Source organism: Zootoca vivipara, chromosome 10 (genome assembly GCF_963506605.1).
Source record: "Zootoca vivipara chromosome 10, rZooViv1.1, whole genome shotgun sequence".
In the NCBI taxonomy this organism is placed as follows: Eukaryota; Metazoa; Chordata; class Lepidosauria; order Squamata; family Lacertidae; genus Zootoca; species Zootoca vivipara.
In genome coordinates, this window is record NC_083285.1 from 816,747 (window position 1) to 842,121 (window position 25,375).

Genomic DNA, 25,375 nt, shown 5'->3' on the forward strand with positions numbered 1-25,375 from the left:
AAATGGTTCATGAAGAAAACTGGTGGTATTTTCCCCCAACCCCCTCGTATCTTAGCAGTGAGAAGACCTTGCTGGCAACATGTTTGCCCAGGGAGGCTATTAAGAAAGCAAAGGTCTTCACTTTGGGGAAAACTAAAAAAAACCATACCTTGTTCTTTAGGGAAAGAGAGAAAAGGAAGACAAATTTACTTATTTATTAAAATATATGTGTATCCTGCCACACTGAGTAGCTTCCACCATTTTATAAGATCGCAACAAAATATATAGTGAGATTTAAAATTAATAAAATTAAACCAGCGCCAGCAGCACACGCACCCACAACACCATTGAAGAGTCAACTCAACTTGAGATGGTAAAATATAGTTAAGATCTTCTCTAGGTTGGAACAAACAAGTCTTCATTGGAAATCTAAATATCAACAGAGAAAAGTGCCAGGATAGGCCCCCAGGCCAAGATGTCCAATAGCCATTGGGATACGGACCCAGAGCATCAACAAAAGATGTGAGTAAGTAGGCAGAAAATGGTTACAGGTAGGTAGCCGTGTTGGTCTGGATCGAAGTAAAATAAAAAAAATTCCTTCAGTAGCACCTTAAAGACCAACTAAGTTTTTATTTTGGTATGAGCTTTCGTGTGCATGCACACTTCTTCAGATACAGTGAAGAAGTGTGCATGCACACGAAAGCTCATACCAAAATAAAAACTTAGTTGGTCTTTAAGGTGCTACTGAAGGAATTTTTTTTATTTTAGGCAGAAAATGACTTGGTCAACAATCCTAGTCCCAAACTATTTTGTACTTTTATTGACCAGCACTTTGGATTGGTCTAAGATTAGGAATTTTGCTTTTCTGGATCCTGAAACTTTGGGAGGCAAATAACTTCTACTTATGATTGGCCCCTACCCAGTATATGTTGGCTGACAACTGGCTCCAGTAGCCAGCTGGAGCTCCCTTGCCTCCCAACACTCCCTGATCCAGTTCAACAAAGGGCAGTTTTTACACTCTGGAGTTTCATACCCGCGCTATGTGCTAAGAGAGATCTAAACTGTATTTGTCCATTATGAGTAGGTGGTATACAAAGATACATTAGCTCATTTCTACCAAAATAGCAGCCTTAAGAGTCTGCTTTGAATTATAATTCATTCATTTAAAACAGGTTGCTTTGAAATTGGCACACTCAAACTAGATCTCTCAAGTATGTAACAAACCTGAGTGGCCTGAGTTGTCTTTTGAGGTTTCTAGTTTGGTGCACCAAGTAATTTATTGAATTTATCCATATAACCCAAATAACAAAAGAGAACTTTATGAGACAAACAGCTATTATAAAAGTTTAAGAACAGATAACTTGACAAAGCAATGGGAGAAGTGTATAATGTTTCAAGTGTGAACATCTGACTGAGGTGAAATTAGTTTGGTTTTTATTCAGGTGGACTGGGCATATGGTGGGTACCAAATTTTGCCCTCCGATACAACCCATTTGAAGTTACTTGTAGAACTTCCTTGCTAGACAGATTCAATGCCCTTTAGCAAACTGAAGTGCAGAGTTACAACACAAGCCAAAAACAGGACTGCTGGAAACTCCCTGTTGGTGCAAAGGTTGCATTCCGGGTCAATGCATGAAATCACATCATCAAACACCCATTTAAAAAGCCTGCAAACACCCCTGTTCTGCCCCTGCCTCTGCTCCGCCCCCATTTCAACCTTTTAGTGATGTTTCAGTGATGTCTTTATGACTTGGGGGGGGGTGTCATTTTGGGGTTCAGCGCTGTGTGCATGTGCGCGGTTGTACACATATTGGATGTGCCTAATCAGGAGTCGCCTGTACTGAGAAACAAGAGGGAGTTATTAGCATGCTTTGAGAAACCCCAAGATTTGCAGAAGTAGGGAGAGAGGGCTCTGTGCCTGTTGGGCCTGTTGAGTGAGAAATGAAAACTTGGAGGGAAGGGGAATGGAATGGAATGGCTGGCTGGTACATTCTGCAACATTTTGTTGTGTAGACTTCTTAGCTTCTAAAAAGCAAAAAAGGGAAACTCCGGTGCATAGCAGGCACAGCTCTCAATCACAGTCGATGACATCAATTAGTCCAATGCATCCGGGGCTGGTTTTTGGGGTCCCTAAATGAAACGAGATGTGCAAACCTGGAAGTCAAAGAAAGAAGCTCTTTGTCGGTCTCAGATGGGGCTGGTGAGAGTTGTGGTCCAAAAGATCTGGAGGGCACCCGGTTGCCAAAGGCTGTTCTGGGGATTCTGAAAAATTCCCCACCTTGCCTGCCTCTGAGATGGCCCAATTAGATGGTACACTTTAACCATGGACGACACTATAAAATGGTTTTATTACGTACATATGGCCTTAGTATCAGACAGGTATACCACTACAATGCTGTTGCAATAAATACCAAACATGGGGGATGTTTTGGGAAATAATGGCCAAGGGGCAGCACACACTGCCTATGGAAGATTCCCAGATCTTTCCCAAATAGCTTCATGGAAATCCATGGCTTGGAGAAAACAGAAGTGAGAAAGTACCATACGGTACTCTGAGGGTGCAGTTATTTCTACCTCTTCATCAATCCCCGAAGAAGAGGGAAGAGCAGCTCTACTTCAGGACTACAGATAAGAGAAAAATGTAAATAATCTCCATAAAGAATTTCCACAAGCTGGTTCATGTGGTGCAGGGAGGGTCCATAGCTATGCGCAGAGCACATGAAATGTACACAGACGGTTCCACTGTCAATCCCCCTTCTCTGAGATGGGGCTGGGAAAGATCTCAGGCCAAGGCCCTTGGTGAACTACAGGCAGAGCAATAAAACTTGCTGGGCTAAGGAAACCGAGGTCCCGCTCCATGTGAGGAAGACACATATTTTCATGTGGTGAAACTAGACTCCACTCAATGCACCCAGAGCCATGGCAAGAGTCACTCAGCTATGGATACAGTTCTGTGGTCAAAGTCACAATCTTTTCAGCTGATGAAGCCATGGTCATCACTGATAGAGTACTGCTGCTGTATCTGCGGATGACCCATCTCCCGCTACCCTGTTGAAGGTGCCCCTGGGCATTCCACACCTGATGCTCAAGTAATCAGGCTATTCCTCTGGGGCAACTCACCTGTAAGTCAGTGAATCCTGGGGGTGAGGTGGGGCGGGGCAGAGGGAGGTTCGAAAGGGGACACAATCCAGGGGTTTATGCTGCCTCCAACTGCTTCAGATTAGTCCACAGACTTTGAATTTGCAATAAAAGCTCCAGTGTCATTGTTCTGTTTTGGTGAATGCATTAGGACCCGACTGCAGTGCTTCCCAGTCATTAGACCAGGGGCTACTTCAGACATTACTTTTCATATCAAAAGAGTCAAGTCTCACACCTAAGAAAACTTAAGAAAAAGAGGCAGAGGAGTCACAGGAACACCAGAGCGTATCAATGTCTCTCTTTTGAAGCACTCATGCATTGCCCCGGTGAAAGTGGCTCTCCTCTTCGGGATCCCTCCTCCTTTTTAGTGTCTGAACATTAAGGGTCTTTAAGGATCCTTTCTTAATTGCCAAAAGCTGTACGGCTGCTGCATGACACGAGACTCGATCAAAGCTGCTCCTCGCATCCAGCCCACCCGCTTGCAACAATCTTGACCATGTCATTGCACCATCTGGAATGGGAAGAAGGTGAGTAACATCCCCCTGACTGCCCTCCAAGCTAGATGTCTTAAGTCTGACCATGTTCCTCAGCTAGCAAAGTGACCTTCAAGTGAAGCTGTAATCCTAAACAACATCCTTACGCAAGAGAAAACTCCACATCTGAGTAAACATGCACAGGGTTGTACTGCTAGCCTTTCATGGGGCTTCTATTTTAATGATGTCTTTTCACCTCCAGAAACTGAATCTGCAGGAGCAGAAGTTGAATTCTTAATGTTAGGCAAAACACTACAGGTTCACATTACAAACACTCTCCTTTCTGAGGAGTAAAAAGAAGCCTGTCTGCAGGTCTTCCATTTCAAGTAGTGACTAGTGCTGTGATCCTGCCACCTCTGCAGATACCTGTAATGACTAAGGAATGATCTCTACTCTTTCTAAAAGCCAGTCTCTGTTTTGGCTATGTGACAAAAGTGATTGGGACTAAAAGGGGATACAAATAATGAAGCATGTGCCATGCCATGTAAACTTCATGTCAGGATATGACCTCTTTCTCAGGCAGTACAGGGTGAAGCAACCCACCTCACAGGGGCAGAGAATATTAAAGGGCAGCAAACCATCGTTCGGTCTTTCTTAATATATTGTGACTACTCTGGGAGGTGCCATTTGGGTTTTCTGCAGCAGGTACCCAAACATCTTGGGCTGCCACCATCCATGCTTCCTCTGTCCCTGAGTAGACCTTCATTCCCAGCTCATGAGCTCATCTGCTTGACTTTTCTTTTTGGCAAGTGACTCAGTCTCACAATAAGGCAACAGTCTCTCATGTTCTCCCCTGCTAGTTTCTTCATGCTGGACTGTGCAACATTTCCCACAGGAAACCACCCTTCAGACACAAACCAGGACATGTTAGAGATGTGCTCCTGCATAAACTGAGATCAGGTTTGCTGGTTCAAAGGCAGAGTTAAAGTCTTCATATATTTTGAGATCTTGAGGATTTCAGCTGAACGGATTCAAAGCCGTCTTCCTTTTCCTGCATAGCAAAAAGATAAGTGCTTATATTATAGAAACAGATATAGATACCATGCACAGATCCCATTCACATAGAGGGCTCCCTATCATCTCCCATACAGATGTATGGATCTATACAGCAGCATTACAGTCCCAGATGCTCCCATGCTACTCATTGGGCCCATTCCAAAGACAAGTTATGTAAGGCTCAGTTTTGCCAAACGCATATATCCATAGAAGAATAGAATAGAATAGAATAGAATAGAATAGAATAGAATAGAATAGAATAGAATAGAATAGAATAGAATAGAATGTTTAACTAAGAAATTATTTCAGGCCAGGGCCTAAGAATTTCTTTATAGTTTGGGGTATGATGCTATTTTAATTATACATTTGAAAAGGTAAAGTGTAAACAAAATGTGTGGACAGCTATGTTGCAAAGACATGCATCCTGCACACAAACTCATTTGGGACCCAGGACTGGCTGTCACTCACTGCCTAGTGTACTTTAAGTGGCAAAACCAAGGTTTGCTATTATGTAATGCGTGAAAAGCCCCAAAGCAGCATACATTTGCAGACTGAAAATCCATGTGGGCTAGTTAATATATTCATGGTTTGCTTGCTTGTTTTTTAAAGGCAACGCCATCCAGGAAATAGAGCTGGACTTGAATATCAAAATCTCACCTCTCAAATCAACATATCGGAAGGCCTTGAGAAAATCAATATATATGCTCTTTGAATCATAGAATCATAGAGTTGGAAGAGACCACAAGGGCCATCCAGTCCAACCCCCTGCCAAGCAGGAAACACCATCAAAGCATTCTTGACATCATCAAAGCATTCTTTAAGCAAAGGCTGTCAAGCCTCTGCTTAAAGACCTCCAAAGAAGGAGACTCCACCACACTTCTTGGCAGCAAATTCCACTGTCGAACAGCTCTTAATGTCAGGAAGTTCTTCCTAATGTTTAGGTGGAATCTTCTTTCTTGTAGTTTGAATCCATTGCTCTGTGTCCGCTTCTCTGAAGCAAAGCTTTTATTCATTTGATTATTTGGCCCCACAACCTTCATAGAAAAACCATTCTATTTTGAAAGCTTTTACTGTCTAAACAGCTACTTTGTGGTTTTCTGTTAGCCACCTTCAGCTTTTGGTGCGGTTGGGATGCAAGTACTTCAGATAAATAGACATCCTTATCTCCCATCCATTCTGTGGGAATAGCAGGGGACAATCCAGCTGTGCTGCTTTGTTACCACAACCAATAAGAAATGGCATATCAACCTGCACACTTAAAAAACAGCCTGTAAAGGATATATAGCTGCAAATTACTGGCAGCAGTTGCTCACCTTGGTTGCCAATGCTTTCAGTTTTCCTAGCAATGTCTGTTTGTTTGAATATACTATTTCTTCCTCATTATCTTCCCCTTCCATGATCGCGCAGCTGTCAGCAGCAGGAAGCTCACATTCTTTTGAATTTGCTGTCATCACCAGTTTAGAATATTTATACTCCAACCTAAAGGGTACAAATGGAGAGAGTGGCATTTTTGTCCTATCATCTTCCAACACATCAAACCTGGTGACAAAACCTCGCTATAATAATTCATGGCGGATTTTAGTATTGCAGACTTGTCAGAACTTAGCAGCTCAAGCAGCGTTTTCCCAGCTTGGTGCCGTCCAGCAGTTTTGGACTCCAACTCCCAACAGTTCCAACCAGCAAAGTATCAGGTGGAACTCAAGTCATAGATCATTCTCAGATTTCAAAAAGAGTCGACATGATGTGACCCACAGAAGAGACCAGCAGGGCTTAAAGTGACCATGCTTGGCTCTGGGTGCAGCTGACCCTTGTGGGTGAGGCATCAGAGATGCTGTTGGGAACATCTTTCTGAGCAGTTCAGCTTCTTGAGGTTCTGGACCAGCCCCAGCCATCCATGCTCCTAGACAGCAAGGGCTATCCAGGGCAGCCTGTTTCATTTGGGGGATGGAGGATTTCCCCAGAGCAACAAGAGTCTTCCTGGCTCTGCAGTTTTCCTTGACTTTGACCTCCGGAAGCATCTCCTGCCCCCCCCTGCCCCCCCCAAGCTGCCTATGGTTCTGCATGACACCACAGCAGCCTTCTGCTTCCAGGACACTGTGCTATGGATCTCCCAAAACCTCTAGACCCAACTTCTTTGGGCCTCATTACGTATTCCTTTGGCCACAAAGCTAAATTCCCTGCACATCTTTTTACTGGCTCCAACTGCCATAGCTTTTGTCTAGCACATGAAGATGTATAACGAAGGCACCAGGCGAGCCTCCCTGGGGGGAGCATTCCACAAATGGGAAGCCATCACAGAAAAGGCCTGTTCTCGTGTTGCCACCCTCTGGACCTCCCATGGAGGGGTCAGACAAAGAAGGGCCTCAGAAGACAGGGTTAGTTCGGAAGGCAAGAGCTGATCCTTGAGGTACTGAGATCCTGAACTGCATAAGCCTTTATAGGTCAAGACCAGCACTCTGAATTGGGCCTGGAAACTAATTGGAAGCCAGTGCAGTTGGGCCAAGATTGGTGTTATACAGTGGTACCTCTAGTTACAAACTTAATTCGTTCCGGAGCTCCCTTCTTAACCTGAAACTGTTCTTAACTAGAGGCGTGCTTTCACTAATAGGGCTTCTTGCTGCTGCTGCTGCGCTGCCGGCACACAATTTCCATTCTCATCCTGGGGCAAAGTTCTCAACTCGAGGTAACTCTTCCAGGTTAGCGGAGTTTGTAACCTGAAGCGTTTGTAACTCAAGGTACCACTGTATACTCAAGCGGTCTTGCCCTAGTGAATACCCTGGTCACTGAACTCTGCAGAAGCTGACGCTTCCGAGTCATCTTCAGAGACAGCCCCACATATAACACATTGCGGTAATCTAACCCAGAGGTTACCAGATCATAAAGGGCAGAAGTTAGGTTATCCCTGTATAGACAGGGGCACAGCTGGGTTACCAGCCAAAACTGATGGAAGGCACTCTATGCCACTGAGCTCTGTCGTATGAAATGGCCTCTGCTATAACTCCAGTAGAACTGGCGCCCCTGGGTGGAAGCCCCACATCTGCACTGCTGGTGTGGCCATGAAGGCCTGACCTCGCCGCCACCCTACAGGTAAGCTGCAGTGCCACCTATGTGGGGAGAGCAGCTCCATGCAGGGGCAGACATTGGTAATCTTTCATAATATGGTGCCCTGCACAATGCCAAAATGTGGTGCCTCCCAATGGATCTTCTCAATTTTGCATAGCAGCTTCTATAAGAAAGCAGTCAATAAAACTGAAAAGAAGAAAATAAATAGTACAGCAGAGAGATGGGTATTTGCTCCTGGGAGAGTATATCCAAAACCATCAGGTAGCACGTGGTTAAGCAACAGATGGTGGCCCAAGTATACCGTCCACTGACAAAGCTTCTGGTCAGTTAGGTATCACATATAATCTTATGGAACACAAAATACTTACTTTTGATTCTTCTTCCAGAAATAGCAGGTTAAGGCAATCAGCAGGACACCTGTGAAAGCACCAACACCTGCACCAACTTTTAGCCAGAACTCCACTGTTTCACAAATGATGGTCTTTTTTTCGGGCAGGGAAACCCCTTTTGTACAAAGCTTTGGTTCATTCCATACATATAAGGTTTCCTAAGGAAGGAAGGAAGGAAGGAAGGACGGACGGACGGAAAGAAGGAATAATTTTTAAGCCTGAATTCTTACACATGATTAAAGGTAAAGGTAAAGGGACCCCTGATCATTAGGTCCAGTCGTGACCGATTCTGGGGTTGCGCGCTCATCTCGCATTATTGGCCGAGGGAGCCAGCATATAGTTTCCAGGTCATGTGGTCAGCATGACAAAGCCGCTTCTGGCAAACCAGAGCAGCGCACGGAAACGCCGTTTACCTTCCCGCCAAAGCGGTCCCTATTTATCTACTTGCACTTTGATGTGCTTTCGAACTGCTAGGTTGGCAGGAGCTGGGACCGAGCAACGGGAGCTCACCCCGTCACGGGGATTCGAACCGCTGACCTTCTGATCAGCAAGCCCTAGGCTCAGTGGTTTAACTCACAGAGCCACCTGGGTCCCTTACACACAATTACTAAGGAGTAAATCCCACTGGACTTACTTGAACTTACTTATGAATAGATATGAATAGGATTGCACACAAAGTCAGTACAGTAACTTCCAAATTGCATGGCATGAGATTACATGAGGGCCTTCTGGTGGTTCCCTCATTGCAAGAGGTGAGGTTACAGGGAACCAAGTAAAAGGCCTTTTTGGTAGGCGCACCCGCCCTGTGGAATGCCCTCCCAGCAGATGCCAAACAGATAAACAACTATGTGATTTTCAAGACATCTGAAGGCAGCCCTGTTCAGGGAAGTTTTCAGTGTGTGGTGTTGTATGGTGCTTTTACTATTTTTTGTTGGGAGCTGTCTGGAGTGGCTGGGGCAACCCGCTCAGATGGGCAGCGTATAAATAAACAATTTTTTATTTTTATTGAATTATAAAACCATTAAAGGCTCCCACTGTGGATAATTGGTTCACCTTTAGTGCCGGGATCAACTGACTGTGGCCTTGCATGGTCTATTTTTTAAAAATAAACTAGCCTCCCAATGGTCTACTGATTTCCATTAAATTTGCAAAGGATGGTTGCATACTCGTTCAACTCTTAAGTGTTCCTGAATAGTATACAGTGGTACCTCGGGTTCAGAACTTAATTCGTTCCGGAGGTCCGTTCTTAACCTGAAACTGTTCTTAACCTGAGGTGCCACTTTAGCTAATGGGGCCTCCTGCTGCTGCCGCACGATTTCTGTTCTCATCCTGAAGCAAAGTTCTTAACCCAAGGTACTATTTCTGGGTAAGCAGAGTCTGTAACCTGAAGCGTCTGTAACCTGAAGCGTCTGTAACCCGAGGTACCACTGTATAAGAAGCACCTTATTGAAATTTAAGAAGCACCTTGCTAGGGAGGTCAGCTCAGCCCAGTATTCCCGGCAAGAATTCCAGCAACCAGCAGGCAACAGGAATTTATTGATATGCATATTATTTAATGGGACATTATCCCTTTTCTGTCCCATGAAACCATATTCCAAGTGGCTAATACCCTAAGATTCAGGGCATCTTATAGCATTTATCTCTATCCCCAAAGGCTTAAAAATCTATGCAGTGCTTTTTTTATATAGAAGAAACAGTAAGTGCCACCCTTTTAACATTTGGGGGGTGGGGAGGTACCTGTACTGCGTATACTTGAGAACCCCCAGGAAAAAAGCACTGAATCTATGTAAATTGACCAGAAGTCAGCTGATGACCTACAAACCACTTCTTGCCTTTGGTATTTCTCTCCTCTGTATTTCTCATTTAAATTCATGCCGTGTTTTGCATAAGGTCTAAGATTAATAGTGTTTCATAAAGTGCCTTATGTTTCAGCTGATCTCCTGAGGAGGAGAATCCTGTTCAAAATCATATGTCATGCCCTCTATACAAGTTTGCAGATGGAGCATTTCTAATGCCCTTCCTATTGGAAAATAATATATATACGATAAGAATAATATTGGAGAAAACTGGGTATTGAAACTTGCTTAATCTAAATCATATATCCCAGTTTACAGCGGCCCTTTAAAGTACGCTTCACGCAGAGTATACGCAGTCAGAAGTTGACCTGGCTAAGAAAACACCACCAAGAGCGTAGGGAATTATCTCCCTCATATGAAATCCCTTACTAGCTGCACACTTGTAAAAGTATACAGATGAAAATACAAACGATTGGGTTTCTTTAACTGAAATACAAAGTGATTCCAAGGAGACTTTAAACTAAAGATAAATGCTTTCTCTCTTAGCTATGTTATCTACCCACTTTCCAAACCTCCCATAAAACTCCCACAAAACTCCCATTAAACTACCCAAGAATTAACAGCAAACTAGCATTATAACTAAGCAACTCTCATACTAAGATTAAACTAAAGAATCTTTTAAACTGAGAATCTCTCTTACTAAGATTTAACTAGGAATCTCTTAAACTGAGACCAACTGAGAGAGTGATCTACTTAGAGATGAATCAAACTGAAAGATCTAACTAAGAGATTCAGAAGGCTTTCTGGCAGAGCCTTATATACAAGAAGCAGAGCCTACGCCTGTGAGCAATTAACAGAAACACCGGCACCTGTTTCTCTTAAACAGACAGTATTTACATTAGACCGGCTCTAAAGTAACTTGACTATTCAAAAAAATCCAACACTTCCACCCTTGGGATTGCAGTTGGAAACTCTCCTGCCTTGATGTGCAACCTGTTTATTACCTGGTGCCCCTTTTTACAAGCCCCTTCAATCTCATGATAGTCCTGCTCTGTGCACAAGGGGCAGGCTTCTGCACTTTCCCACAAGAAGTGGAATGTACACCCATCACAGGTACCTGCAGGACAAGAACTAGAAGAAGAGAAATGCTCATGTTATAAACGGAAATGAAGGGGGTTAGTTGAGTTCATTCTCATATAACAATTTCCAGAAATGCAACAACAGTGCAATAGTGGTGAATCTATGTCAGAGCACCCACACATCATTCAGCTCTGTTTGTTGTTCTGTGATGCTTCTCCAACGCTACAACATTCTGGCCATCTAGAGTGGTACTGCCACAAAAGCGCTGTGATAACTCAGTGGGCTGATTAAGGAGACTCTTAACCTCAGGGTTGTGGGTTCAAGCCCCACGTTGGACGAAAGATTCCTGCATTGCAGGGGGGTTGGAATAGATGACCCTTGTGCTCCCTTCTTACTCTACAATTCTATGATTTTATGAAGTGGGACCCCAAAAATGTGGAACGTTTGTGATATAAAAAGTTACAGCATTTCAACAGAAAGCATGCGCTGACCGGAAACAAGGCAATATGTCCAACCCCGAAACTTCTAGTGCAGGGGCAAATAGCATTGAAGCAGGGATTGTGGATACCATCATGAGCACAATTCATGATCAATGCACATTAAAAAAGGATGCCTGGAGGGGCCCTGTGTTCTGGGAGTCCAAAACAAAATATCTGTTGCCATGCCACTACTAGGTAGATACAACTCTGACCACATGCAGATCCCTGCAGAAGGAAGCTTCACCACAGCAGAATGATAGGACACCCTTTTGAGGCTAAATCTGTCATAAATGGCAGGGCTAATTTATACTTGCATATTGCAGCACTTTAGAGTTCATCACTCACTTACAGAATACTCAGCCTGAAGCTGAATGAGTGAATTGTCCAATGTCTGAATTGATGGACTGTGGATATGAAAATTCTGCCCACTTTGATCTGTGTCTAAGAAATGCAAGTCCCCACGTAACGTTGTGGTTACAGGAGCAACTCTAACTGAAATAAGCAATAGTGCACGCGTGCGAAACTCTTCACAAAACACAGGACACACAATTGATTTACTCCTGTGAGCCTGCCATTCCCCTTGCAGCCATTGTAACAAGATTTGGCTGATGGTGCTCAAGAATAAGGGGGAAAGTCCTAACTTTTTGCAGGTGGTTTTTGATGCCTTGGTGGCCTTTAGATCAAGGCCTTCAATCATCTTTTAACACAGCAGGGTCCCATTCTCTGCATTTTCTGTGGTCAGACCCCAGATCTGTGACAAGAAAGAGTTTTGCCATTCCATTATAGTTTGCAACTAGTTGTGCTGGAAGATCAGTTTGGAAGAGGAATGGGAGAGATGGGTACAAGCCCCCACTGACAAGAGTTCTCCCATCCCTGGTGTCATCACTAACAAATACCTGGGAACTGAAATTTCTCCTTGGTCAGATTTTGTTGGGTTACATCTCAGTATCACAACAGAAGCACGTCCATTTTCACAAGTGGCTGTAACTCTTGAAGACCTAAACAGAAATGAAAACAGTTTGTTTGTTTGTTATTTTCGGCTTCTGCTTTCCAAGAGCGCCTCCTATGCGTGGTGTGCGCCCTGCGGGCATGGCATGCTGTCCGCAGGGGCATGGTGTGCGTCCTGGGGGCGTGGCCTGCTGCCTGCAGAGGCGTGTCACCTGGCGCGGTGGGGGGTGCGCAGTGCGTGCCCAGGGGCGTGGCCCTGATGGTACCCCCTCCCCGATGGTGCCGGGGTGGTGCACTCTCCCCCGCCCCCGGTTCCTCCGCCAGTGCATATGTTAGCATTTAGTGAACAAGTCTAGATATCTATGAGGAGTTCAGAAGTTTTTGTTTCTGGTCTAGACTAACCACAGCTTCTTGTGTCATCTGAACCCAGCAAATAACAGTTTGGACCCAGGTGGCGCTGTGGTTAAACCACTGAGCCTAGGGCTTGCTGATCAGAAGGTCGGCGGTTCGAATCCCTGTGACGGGGTGAGCTCCCGTTGCTTGGTCCCAGCTCCTGCCAACCTAGCAGTTCGAAAGCACGTCAAAATGCAAGTAGATAAATAGGAACCGCTACAGCGGGAAGGTAAACGGTGTTTCCATGTGCTGCTCTGGTTCGCCAGAAGCGGCTTTGTCATGCTGGCCATATGACCTGGAAGCTATACGCTGGCTCCCTCGGCCAATAATGCGAGATGAGCGCGCAACCCCAGAGTCGGTCACGACTGGACCTAATGGTCAGGGGTCCCTTTACCTTTACCTTTAACCACGGCTAAGTTCGCCATGGTTAGTGATAAGCCAACTTCAAGCAATAGTTTGTGAAACTAGCTTCCCTTTCCGCCCATCCCTGGTAAGATTAACCACAGTTTGGAGTGCAGACATAAAACTAAACTGTGGTTAATCTAAAGCAGAAGCTTCCCGTCTCCTGGTGACTGTGGCTTGTGTGCAACTAAGAGAGAGAGAGACTTGTTGAGTAAAATGTAGTAACAGCTGGAATGGATATAATAAATTGTTGGTGTCCCCTAGTTCTATAGTGTTGGCCTCTTATAATTGTGGGGATTTCCTCTGAATTTTTACATTCCAACAAAGAGAAAGGCTTAATGCACCTGTAGGGTTGATACTTCTACTTACTTGTAATAGAAATACACATCAGGTATTGTCATTTCAGAATGCTGAAATATTTCCGGCTTAACATTAATATTTCCCAGAGTTGTTTCAATGGTGGCTCCTGCAAAAAAAAAAAAAAAAAACTCAATATCCTGAAGGAATAAATGTTGACATTGAGAAAGTAAGTTCCCTCATATTTTATATACAGTACACACACACACACACACACACACACACACACACACACACTTATATATACATACAGTGAAGTGTCAGCACTTGAGAAAATTCATAAATTCCCAAATTTAGCAAGGGCTGGGGGGAAAGGGCTGGCAAGAGCACACAGGGGCTTCCTCCTGAGGCCAGCCTGGTGATGGGCAGCCATGAGCCCCTCAGCAGAAATCATCAACCAGGCAGAAGGCACTGCCAGGCACAGATGGAGGTTGCCACGGTAACACGGGGTGTGATGTCACTGCAGGAAAAGAGGTGTCCTTTTACACAGTTTTTTGGCAAGGCCTTCTGGGAACGAGGAAGAGGAAGCAGGCTGGCTGAAGGCAGGCTGGGACAGAGGCACGGAGCTGCCTTGGAAACCACCCACCCCTCCACCCAAGACCCAGTGTAAGTAGGTGTGAATGAAGCATATTTCTTAACAACCCTCGTCTCCAGTGTGCCTTGATTGCCCTGGGTGAGCCTGGAACTCCTGGTGCAGCCGCTTGGCAGACAGTGGGGTGGGGTCCCCCAGTTTGTCCAGTGTGTTATACACATAGCTGCCAAGTCTCCCATATTCCCCGGGAAACCCCCATTTATCCAGCTGTCCCCAGCCGAAAAAACGGATTTTTTTGGTTTTTCCCCGGTTTATTCTGGCGCGGCGGCCATTTTGGAATTGGGCGGAGCATGCTCAGAAGCAACTTTTGATGCTGCTCTGCCCAGTTCCAAAATGGCTGCAGCGTGACTTCTGGTGCGGCGGCCATTTTGGAACTGGGCACAGCAGCATCAAAAGTCACTTCTGAGCATGCTCCGCCCAGTTCCAAAATGGCGGCAGCGCTACTTCCGGTCTGCTACTTCCGGTCCGGTCCCTTATTTTTCAGACAGGAACTTGGCAGGTATGGTTATACAGGCGCCATGCTTGGGGGAGACACATAAGCAGATCACAGCCAATTCCCAAGTGGCAACTTTGCAGGCTGGGTATACCGGTAGTTGCTGGATTAGGCCAAGTAACCTCCTCCTCCTCCTCCTCCTCTCCTCCCTTGGCTTTAGAGCTGTTCAGCCTTGATCAGAACAAGCAGAAGATTAAAGTGCTTACCAAGAAACACGTCTGCAAGGCTGCTGGAGTGAAGTGCCAAAGCAGTTCGGAATCCCTTGCTGTCCGGGGGGATGATTGTAGACTGGCAGACAAAGGCCCGCACAATGTCAGAATAATCTTCTGAGTCAGCAACCATATCCTTGAGCTTGATATCTGTGATATTGTCTGCACAAATTGCTGCCATTTCTCCCTGTAGGCATTGAATGAACAGAGGGAGATCATTCATTCTCTTGTTTTCATGCTGGATTTCCTACCACCTTGCAAATCAGAGGTCAGGCACTTCTTGCTGCAGCTGAAAACCAATTTGCCACCAAAATATGAAAAACAATCCACAAAACTTGAGCTGCACCATCATGGAGAACCCAGGCAATTCCTTTAAAGATCATCTAAACTGTAAAATGCGAGAGTAAAGTGAAATAAATTACCAGATTAAGGGAAGGGGAAAGTCAAAGCTTGATAAAGCTATTTGCTGTATAAATGTAAATTGTATTTGTTGGTGTAAAGAAATCTGAGAAAACAATAAAACTTTATTGGAAAAAATAAAAATAAAGATCATCTAATAGTTACCCCCTTTAGAACATATATAATTGATCTTGAGAAATAACTGTTGCTTCTTTTTTAACATATCCATCAATAAACTAAGCTGCTGTCTTGCAAGGCATTGTGAATTGCTAGCTAAATGCATTTTGGCCTTTAGATAATGATATGCTATAATAATAATAATAATAATAATAATAATAATAATAATAATAATTTATTTATACCCTGCCCATCTGGCTGGGCCTCCCCAGCCACTCTGGGCGGCTTCCAACAGAAAAATAAAACACAGTAATCTATTAAACATTAAAAGCCTCCCTGAACAGGGCTGCCTTCAGATGTCTTCTAAAAGTCTGGTAGTTGTTATTCTCTTTGACATCTGATGGGAGGGCGTTCCACAGGGCGGGCACCACTACCGAGAAGGCCCTCTACCTGGTTCAGCACCAACACTTTGAATTGTGCTCGGAAACGTACTGGGAGCCAATGTAGGTCTTTCAAGACCGGTGTTATGTGGTCTCGGCAGCCGCTCCCAGTCACCAGTCTAGCTGCCACATTCTGGATTAGTTGTAGTTTCCGGGTCACCTTCAAAAGTGGCCCCACATAGAGCGCATTGCAGTAATCCAAGCGGGAGATAACTAATGTATGCACCACTCTGGCGAGGCAGTCCACAAGCAGATAGGGTCTCAGCCTGCATACCAGAAGGAGCTGGTAAACAGCTGCCCTGGACACAGAATTGACCTGCACCTCCATGGACAGCTGTGAGTCCAATATGACTCCCAGGCTGCGCACCTGGTCCTTCAGGGGCACAGTTACCCCGTTCAGGACCAGGGAGTCCTCCACACCTGCCCGCCTCCTGTTCCCCACAAGCAATACTTCTATCTTGTCAGGATTCAACCTCAATCTGTTAGCCACCATCCATCCTCCAACCGCCTCTAGGCACTCACACAGGACCTTCACCGCCTTCACTGGTTCTGATTTAAAAGAGAGGTAGAGCTGGGTATCATCTGCATACTCATTTTCATCAATCCCCCCTAAAAAAAAGCTCAAGAACTCTGACCCCCCCCCCCCCACAAAAAGCACAAAAACTATGGGCAATCCTTCCCTGGGTAATCTCCCCCCATTTTCTTAATTTTCTTAATTGAGGGTGCATGCTATACATTAAAAAAAATGGTACATATTATGTAGGAACTTTCTTCATGAATATATTAATTTTTTATTATTTCAAAAGAGTACTTTAAATAAATATAAATGCATTATTTAAAAAAATCATCACAAATTCAGGAGAGAAGGGGTGCAAAAAAAACCAACCCAGGAGGGGTGGAAGTGGCATTTCCCAATATATCAAGGCACCTCATTTTCTTCAGAAAAGGGACTGGCACTGGCTCATAGAAGGCTAGGAGATGCCCTGGTTTGATGGCTGCCTCTTTTCACATGTGGGATGGACTGCTAGCCTTAGAAAGGCAGGCGCTTACTTGGTTTCCACACAGACTGATGTTGAAGAAGTGGAAGAATTTTGTTCCTTTCGCCGTAAAGCTTGGTCCATTCATTAATGAGCCTCCTTTGCTCAGGTTGCTGAAGTCGTAAGTCCGGCTCTGGTTGTTCTTGGCATATGAGAACAAGCAGTCACTGAAGCAGGCGGAATGGTCCTTAAGGAAGGAAAGCAAAACAAAAGTGAAGGAAAGTTTCAGATAATCAAGTTGTAAACTCTGCACCAGAAGAAGCAAACCCACACAAATGGTCATTAGGATGTCGTCAGGCCAAAGTGCCCAGGAGGCCTTTCCACTGCATTTGCTAAGAGGGACACTGTTACATTTAAAACTCTGGAGTTTCCTGAAATTAGTATAATTCTCTGTGTACCTTTTAAAATAAATTGTACTCAACAAACTTGAGCATTTGGGGGGAATATTAAATCCCGGGGGGGGGGGGGGCTGCTGAAATATCTTCCCTACTGTAAAAGTTGTGGTGGACATACAACGAAGTTAAACAATTACAAATTCCATGTAAGACTTAGATGGCTTAGAGCAGGCATCCCCAAACTGCGGCCCTCCAGATGTTTTGGCCTACAACTCCCATGATCCCTAGCTAAGAGGACCAGTAGTCAGGGATGATAGGAATTGTAGTTCAAAACATCTGGCGGGCTAAAGTTTGGGGATGCCTGGCTTACGAGTGTAGACCTTTCAACAGCCATTCCCTTGAGAGCTAAATGCAAACTCCAAATTCAGAGCCAGAGAACTCCGATCACCAGATGATGGGACATGCCACCTGAGTTAACTATCTCGCTTTGGCTCCACTTGTGAGCTTGTTGACCACTGACTTGATTCAGGTTATTCTTATCTTTGTCTGTTTTTAAACATCAAAACTACTGATGGCACCTGTCTACCTTGGTGCTTTGGCTGCCAGGCCCACAAGGGATGCATGGTTCTTGGCCGTACATTTGATGAATTGACAGGTAGGTATGAGGAGGACACTCCTTGCATTGGTTGGTTTCCTTGTCTATGTAGTGACCAGCAGGGCAGGGAATGCAGGAGGAGCCAGACTGTTCCGAACCCATGGCACAGGCACGGCACGATGAAGCAACACCATCGACTGCATTGGTCACAGTAATCGAGTAGATCTTTGCCACGTCATTGATGAGCTTCCTGGTCTGGAAAGAGCAATGGGCAAAAATAACTTATGCTGAGGGGACACACAACCATTTCCTCAAATACGCCGCCTTTATTCTCTCACTGCTGGTGCTAACCTTGCAAAACATATGAAGCTTTAATAGCAAGACAGCAGTGGAAAGCAAGGTGACTCAAGATGCTCCTGGCAAGAGAGTTGGGCAGTTGAGTTAATCCAGGGGTGTTGACCTGGAGCATGGCCTCATTGTTGTTAGCCCCCTGAGCCTTACAGGATACCTTTGGGGTTCCCCATAAATCAGTAAATCATTTTCAGGGTTCACTGATAGTTCTCAGTTGGGTGATGAGCTGATGTCCCAGCTCCTTCTGCAATCTCATTTAAACTGGCAGCCCAGCACAATTTGCTGGTCTTTGAAGTCAAAGAGGGACAGGTGGCTTTTATTTTATTTCTTAATTCCATTTATATTCAGTCCTTCTTCCAAGGAGTTCATACATTCTCCTTCCTTCTCTTTCGACACCCAATTCATCCTCACAACAACCCTGAGAGATAGGTTAGGATGGCAGAGAATGATTTGCTCCAGATCATCTAGTAATCTTCACCACCCTGACTTCAGATACTTCCATAGAATCTTGACCTGTAGAAATGGATATGTGGATAACAGGGACATGCGGGGTGGCAGAGAGTAGCACTGGAGCCCGAAGTTGGGGCACAATACCCATTGCACCCAAACTTCCCCTGATGGCTTAGAACGTGGCAAGCCTCCTAAAACTGCCTTAAAAAAAGTTTTGTTCCACAGCATTAGTGTTTTCCGAAACCTAATGAAATATGTTGATTTCCACTAAGACCCCTGTGGTACTTACATCTTGGCCTTGATTTGTTCTCTGGAAAGCCCATGTGAATGTAAAAGAAGCATTTTTGGAGATGATGTGAGCATATGACTGCTTCTCCTTAGTTCCGCTCCATGATTCCACTACATTTGTGTTCTTTTTATTGATGTCCTAGAAACAAAGGACATAAAGTAAACATGCAGTGTTAATTAGCAGAACTTGGGCTATTTACTAAAGCAGACATGGAACTTTTCACTCAAGGGTAAGCCACTATCAGTTCCCTTCATCTCCTTTTCCTGCATTATTCCACATACCTACTAGTAGCAATCTAGAATCCTGGTAACATGACACAATTGTGCTTGATTAAACTGCCCTATAAGTCATTAGCCCTTGGAAATGGTGTGGGGGAAAACAGGAAACAGATTTCCCATCTTTGGTATATGCCCAGGAACAAAAACTTCTGCAATTACTGGGCTCAGGGCTGTTTATGGTGTTTTCTAGTTTCATATGTTGTTGTGATGAATTTGCTTAACTCATATGTTATCGTAATTTAATGTTTGAATTGGATAAAGTGTTTAAAAATATGAAAATCTAATAAAAATATATTAATAATTTATATGTTATCGTGACCCACCTTGTAAGAAAGGTGGGATATAAATCTATTCAGCAAATCTAAAGGCCAGTCAAAATGTTGAACACGTTCATTTCTGTCAGCCCTGACTGTGATCTTGCTTACCACCATGAAATACAGCACACAGTCTGCCAAACAGACGGTTTCAAACACGAATGCAATCCGTCCAAGTTCTGACCCCGTCGCCCCTGCTATGGAAGTCGGAGGCCTGTTCAACACAGAAGAAATGGCACAATTACAAGGCCCTTCCAAAGGTCCCTGCCAGAGTGAAACAGCCAAATGAAGGCGCAAGCCCGTTTCTCACGCAAAAGTGCTGAAGAACAGCTCCTGTGCATTTTGCCTCATCTTGCAGGTTCTGTAAATGCTAGAAACAGACTTTCATTTTAAAAATGAAAGCTGGGGGTGTGGGGACTATAGATCATCCAAGTGCAGGTGGAGGGCAGGAGTATGCTCCCATGTCTTCCCTGCAGATACCCATGGGGATGTGGTACAAAGTTGAGAGTGGGCTTAAATGCTCCCCAACTTAAAATGTCAATGAAAGCAACATGTTAGAAGATGACTCACTGGATCATGTTCCCTGGGTGCCCTCAGAGGTCTCACATTCAAGTAAATGGGTGTGCACTAATGAACTGATCAACTGTGTGTCCACCCTGCCCCATCGACACACATCTCCAGCAGAAGCTGCGCTTGTCTTCACAGATCTGCTCCACATGGAATTTAGGGCCTCAATCCCCATTTATAACTTTCTTCCTCATGATGTCTAAGCACAAACCATTTGAGATAGAATATAACATAAGAGAGGGGAAAGGTGAGGAATAGCATGGAAATTTAATGATTCCTTACTTAAATCCTGGTATGTGAAGATTCACAATGAGATAATCGTTATCCGTCCCTCCTGCCCCACTTCGGATGTGGTCACCAGCTACTTCCCAGCCTGAACAAGAAAAAACCCCACGTAAATATAATCTTGCACGTTGGTTTATTTAAAAAAAACACGGGGGGATATCCAGATGCATCAACTGGTTAAACACAGATGCAATATGTTTAAGCCAATTCAGTGCAATTAGATGCAACAAAATTGGCTCGAGTCTAAGCGATCTCTGTAACTGGTTGTTTTATTCCAGCCTAAAGTACGTGTTTAAAATCCAAGAAAAGAATTCTGTGGCACAGCAGGAAAATGACTCAGGTATTCATAATTTCAAACAAACCATCTAACCAATGGGCAAATGTTCCTTTCTGTAATTTTATGGGATAAACCCGCATTCCTTCAACAAAACCTCAGTTACAATATCTGAAAGAAACAAGTAAACTCGTCTGTTGTTGATCTTTCTCAGATCCAATATAAGCAAAATCCTCCTTGGACTCTACTGCAGTGCTTCAGTGCCCATGCCCCATTTAAAAAAAACAACACCCCTCTATTTATGCAGAAAACTAGCAAGTCAGGGAAGAGGCTATACTGGAATGTTTCCCCTTCATATGCTACCTTTCTGTGGACATGGAGTTTTTATGGAGGAGTCATTATTCTTGTGACAGTCCACAAACACACTTGCATTCTGACTGATGCAAGCCTGAGTGGTTGGTACCATGCAATATTTTCTGAATGAGTACCTCTTTTTCATAGTTCCTACTGGAGCTGGTGGACCCTCCTTCAGTGTCAAAGGTAAACTGAACCAACAGATGAAAGTACTAATTTACTAATACTTTTGATGAGCATGGGAGAAAACCAACAATAATGATCTTTAGCTTTCATGCGGAGATTTTCCAAAGAGCCCAACATATCTCACCTCATCAACTTTTACCACAGCCTTTTAAAGGTTGGTCAGTATTACTGTCTGTTTTTAGAAATGCCACAGGCCATTCCCTTAACCCTCGCACCGGCTCTTAAGAACATCCGAAGGAACAATAAGCTAGTGATGAAGGCAGACAAGCTCACCGTTCATCCCATCACATTTTGAATTTCCAACGTTGAAACAAGAAGTCCTCATGTTGAAAGGGAGCACGTTCCACCATTTGTATTCCAGGCCCAGAGCTGGTTCTGTACCGGCAGGGCAGGCCTCACAATCTACAAGGAGAAATGGGGCAGAATGAGCACGCATGCAGAAAATCAGCCCGTTTCAGAACGAAACATTTTATTCGATGTGTTAAGAATCAGGTAGAGCTAGCCATTCTTGGGTGGTTCTCCATGCTGGAATGTGGGGATCAGGGCAGAGTACACCTCAGGATGATGACTTATTCCACATTGGAAATGTTGATATGGGGAGGAGGCATCCTAACTGAGAAGGCATCGTGACTGCAGGAAAGTTAAAACCAAGTGGACACTAAGTGGCGCTAGAAGGACATTGAAGGAGCATCCTTCAGCTGATACAGAGATGCTCTTTTGCACTGAGTGATATATGGAATGGTGTCACAGGATTGTTGTTGTTGTTTAGTCGTTTAGTCGTGTCCGACTCTTCGTGACCCCATGGACCATAGCACGCCAGGCACTCCTGTCTTGCACTGCCTCCCACAGTTTGGTCAAACTCATGTTCATAGCTTCGAGAACACTGTCCAACCATCTTGTCCTCTGTCGTCCCCTTCTCCTAGTGCCCTCAATCTTTCCCAACATCAAGGTCTTTTCCAAGGATTCTTCTCTTCTCATGAGGTGGCCAAAGTATTGGAGCCTCAGCTTCACGATCTGTCCTTCCAGGGAGCACTCAGGGCTGATTTCCTTAAGAATGGATAAGTTTGATCTTCTTGCAGTCCATGGGACTCTCAAGAGTCTCCTCCAGCACCATAATTCAAAGGCATCAATTCTTCGGCGATCAGTCTTCTTTATGGTCCAGCTCTCACTTCCATACATCACTACTGGGAAAACCATAGCTTTAACTATACGGACCTTTGTCGGCAAGGTGATGTCTCTGCTTTTTAAGATGCACAGGATACTGGTGCCCCAAGCACAGAATGCCCCACCACCAGCCTGTACCAACCCTGTTGACATTCTTGAGCCACAATAAGTGTATGGGGCATAAGTCCATTGTCAGGTTTATTTTAAATTTACGTTTTTGCCTGCTCTCTGCTTATTTCATTGGATGCACTATTGCTGCATTAAGCACCGTAAGCTGCCCTGAGATCTTTGGACGTAGGGCAATATTCTGAAATAAATAAATTATCCCGTGTATGGCAGCTTTAAAAAGAAACAAAAATAAATAATGGATATCCTATGACTTGCAGTTTGTAAAAAGTGAACACACCCACAAAAGCAATAAAAAGAAAGAAAGGAGGATGTGTGTCGACAAGTTGCCTGGTGTTGGAGAAAGTCAGTCAAAGCTGTAATGAAGCTGAAAGAGGCAACACGGCCCTTGGTGTTTGAGCCTTCTTTCCGTGGCGTCTGGTGAAATGGATCTTACAGATTGAAAGAATGAGATAATATCCCGTAAGATCCTGTGAAGCATAGATGACCGTGCGATGAGTGCATAAGCCAAGGACAAAGGTGGGATAAAATTAATTCTCCCTCCCAAGCCAAGCAGGCCAGCAAGTGCCACAAGAGTGGGTTGTACCCAACAGGCCTGCTAAGCTCTCAGCAAGGCTTCCATCAGCAGAACAAGGAGAGAAACAGTTTTCTGGCATTTCCCCCTCCACTTCTCCCCATACCTGCGAAGTTCCAGCCTGAAAAATAAGGGATTGGACCGGAAGTAGCAGAGCGGAAGTAGCGCTGCCGCCATTTTGGAACTGGGCGGAGCATGCTCAGAAGCGACTTTTGATGCTGCTCTGCCCAGTTCCAAAATGGCCGCCGCACCAGAAGTCACGCTGCAGCCATTTTGGAACTGGGCAGAGCAGCATCAAAAGTCGCTTCTGAGCATGCTCCGCCCAGTTCCAAAATGGCCGCCGCGCCAGAATAAACCGGGGAGAAACAAAAAAATCCGTTTTTTTCGGCTGGGGACAGCCGGAAAAAAGGGGGTTTCCCGGGGAATACGGGAGACTTGGCAGCTATGCTTCTCCCCCCCACTTGAGAAAACTATCTGTTCCAAAGGGTTGAGGAACCATTCGGAGCAGATTTTTTAGTGGGGAGGGCGGACTGCAAGTGGGAGGGGGAATGATCTCCCCATTCCACCAGCAAAAGTGTACCATCAGTTGAGCAACACGGTGGGATACAACCTGGTCTTTTCAGGTTCTCATACCCCGAGTTCCGTCAGAAAACATGCCCAGGGGGCAAGGGGTGCAGAAAGAGGAGCGGTTGTTGTAGAAACCAGGGTTGCAAGGTGGGCACTCCTTCCTCTCTCCAGAAGGAGGCAGCTTCACTGCTTCGGAAAGATCTTCCCTGCAGATCTTAGGCTCTACCCATTTGTACATGAGCTGAGTCTGAAAGAAAGAGAGAGAGAGAAAATATGCAAAGTTAAGATAAGGAATATTTTACTCAGCTATTCACAGGACTGAACAATTCTTAGGAAAACAGCCAGAGAGGGGAGGGAGGAATGTGACCAAACTGGTACAGGTTCTGCCCTGTAGAGAACAAATGCCAGCAAGCCAATGAACCCTTAGACAATAAAATGCTGGAGAGAGAGAGAAGTTCCCGTCAGACAGTCACACAATCAATAACTTGCCAAGTGGTCCCTCCCATCCCCTCCCAGGCCTACCCTGTCATCCTCCTACTGGGGGGGGGCATTCCTGCAGAACACCCACAGACTCTCCTTGTGAACTGGAGCCCTATGAAACCAGGGTTTCGGATCGCAGAGAGAGCTTACACATCATAATTAAACTGTTTTAATGGGCTTGTTCCATTGCACAGTTCAACTGTGTGTGTTTGTTTTAATGTTTGGAATGGGTTGTTTTATTTATGTATGCTCATATTTTGTAACTGCTCCGGCGGATTCAGCAGCCAAGACCAAGAGTGGGTGTGACAGTCAGGAAGGTGGTTTCTGCACGTGCTGTAGAGGGAAGGGGAGGCTCATCCACCTGCAAAGGTGGCCCACCTAGGAGGAGGAAATTCTGATCCTAAACCTCCACTGCTTTGTGAGACCTCTTCAGGAGGAGAAAAAGCTAAGCAGTAAAGCTTACAGCAATCTGGAGTCCTTAAGATGATTGGATGGCGCCTCGAACGCCTTTTCCCTGCAACCGCTGCAGCCAAACACCTTGCTCTGCTTTCCTTTGGACCACATCAGCGAGGCTGAGAGGGGAGTCTTGTCATCTGGCCAGCCCAGGATTTACATACACCCTGCCCAGGCTTGCGCCCCGGAGAGGTCACTTCAGTGCTGCTAACACAGCAGTTTGACTTCACCCCCAGAGGCACACTCCACTGTCTCTCAAGACAGATGGGTGCCAACAGTATTTTGTAATTGGTCTTATACCTGCAAACTGCTTTAAAGCCCATTTGGCAAGTCAGCAGTATATTAATAAGATGATGATGATGATGATGATGATGATGATGATAATGATTATGATGATACAACTTATGTTCAGTAGCCTTCCCTTCTGCAGACACACCAGCAATGCATGAACAGCGGGGGAGGGGGCACGGGACTGCTCCCCCCCTTTATGTGACTGTTAATCATAAAGGTGTTCACACATTACGTTCAACAGGTAAACAGTCTGTATCCCTGTATAAACAACAGCTGAGCCGTACAAATCAACAAGTGGACGTGCTTTCACACAAACACCTTATTGGCTAAACAAGCCTTTGTATCTTTACAACATAATACTACTTGGCGTCAAAACCTATTAGATATTCTATCCAGATACAATCTACCCGAGTTTAATACTCTCAAACTGTGGAGCCCTGATAAAGTTCGGGAATGGATCTTTGAAAAAGACGCCTTTTAGACACCACGAAGATAAAAAAAATTCCGGGTTTTCCTACTGGTTTCCCCTGGTAAAAGCAGTCAAAATCTGTGCCAATTACTTGGTGGATATCACTGATCCCACCCTTCGGAGAGCTTTCACT

The 25,375-nt window shown here is 44.8% G+C and overlaps 1 protein-coding gene across 3 annotated transcripts in view; it reads right to left on the reverse strand.

Moving 5' to 3' along the window:
• Positions 1-750: 750 nt before the first annotated feature.
• The window catches only part of ELAPOR2 (endosome-lysosome associated apoptosis and autophagy regulator family member 2), a 106,759-nt gene continuing 82,134 nt past the window's right edge, over positions 751-25,375 (reverse strand). For all 3 annotated transcript variants that reach the window (XM_060279475.1, XM_035128037.2, XM_035128036.2), the window contains 14 exons: positions 23,616-23,796; positions 21,392-21,520; positions 20,302-20,392; positions 19,564-19,666; positions 18,861-18,998; positions 17,762-18,025; positions 16,854-17,027; positions 14,845-15,034; positions 13,566-13,662; positions 12,350-12,451; positions 10,899-11,025; positions 8,078-8,256; positions 5,960-6,125; positions 751-4,641 (listed from right to left, as the gene is read on the reverse strand). In XM_060279475.1, coding sequence (XP_060135458.1) covers positions 4,582-4,641; positions 5,960-6,125; positions 8,078-8,256; positions 10,899-11,025; positions 12,350-12,451; positions 13,566-13,662; positions 14,845-15,034; positions 16,854-17,027; positions 17,762-18,025; positions 18,861-18,998; positions 19,564-19,666; positions 20,302-20,392; positions 21,392-21,520; positions 23,616-23,796 — 2,001 coding nt within the window. In that variant the 3' untranslated portion in view covers positions 751-4,581. The remainder of the gene's footprint in view (positions 4,642-5,959; positions 6,126-8,077; positions 8,257-10,898; positions 11,026-12,349; positions 12,452-13,565; positions 13,663-14,844; positions 15,035-16,853; positions 17,028-17,761; positions 18,026-18,860; positions 18,999-19,563; positions 19,667-20,301; positions 20,393-21,391; positions 21,521-23,615; positions 23,797-25,375) is intronic.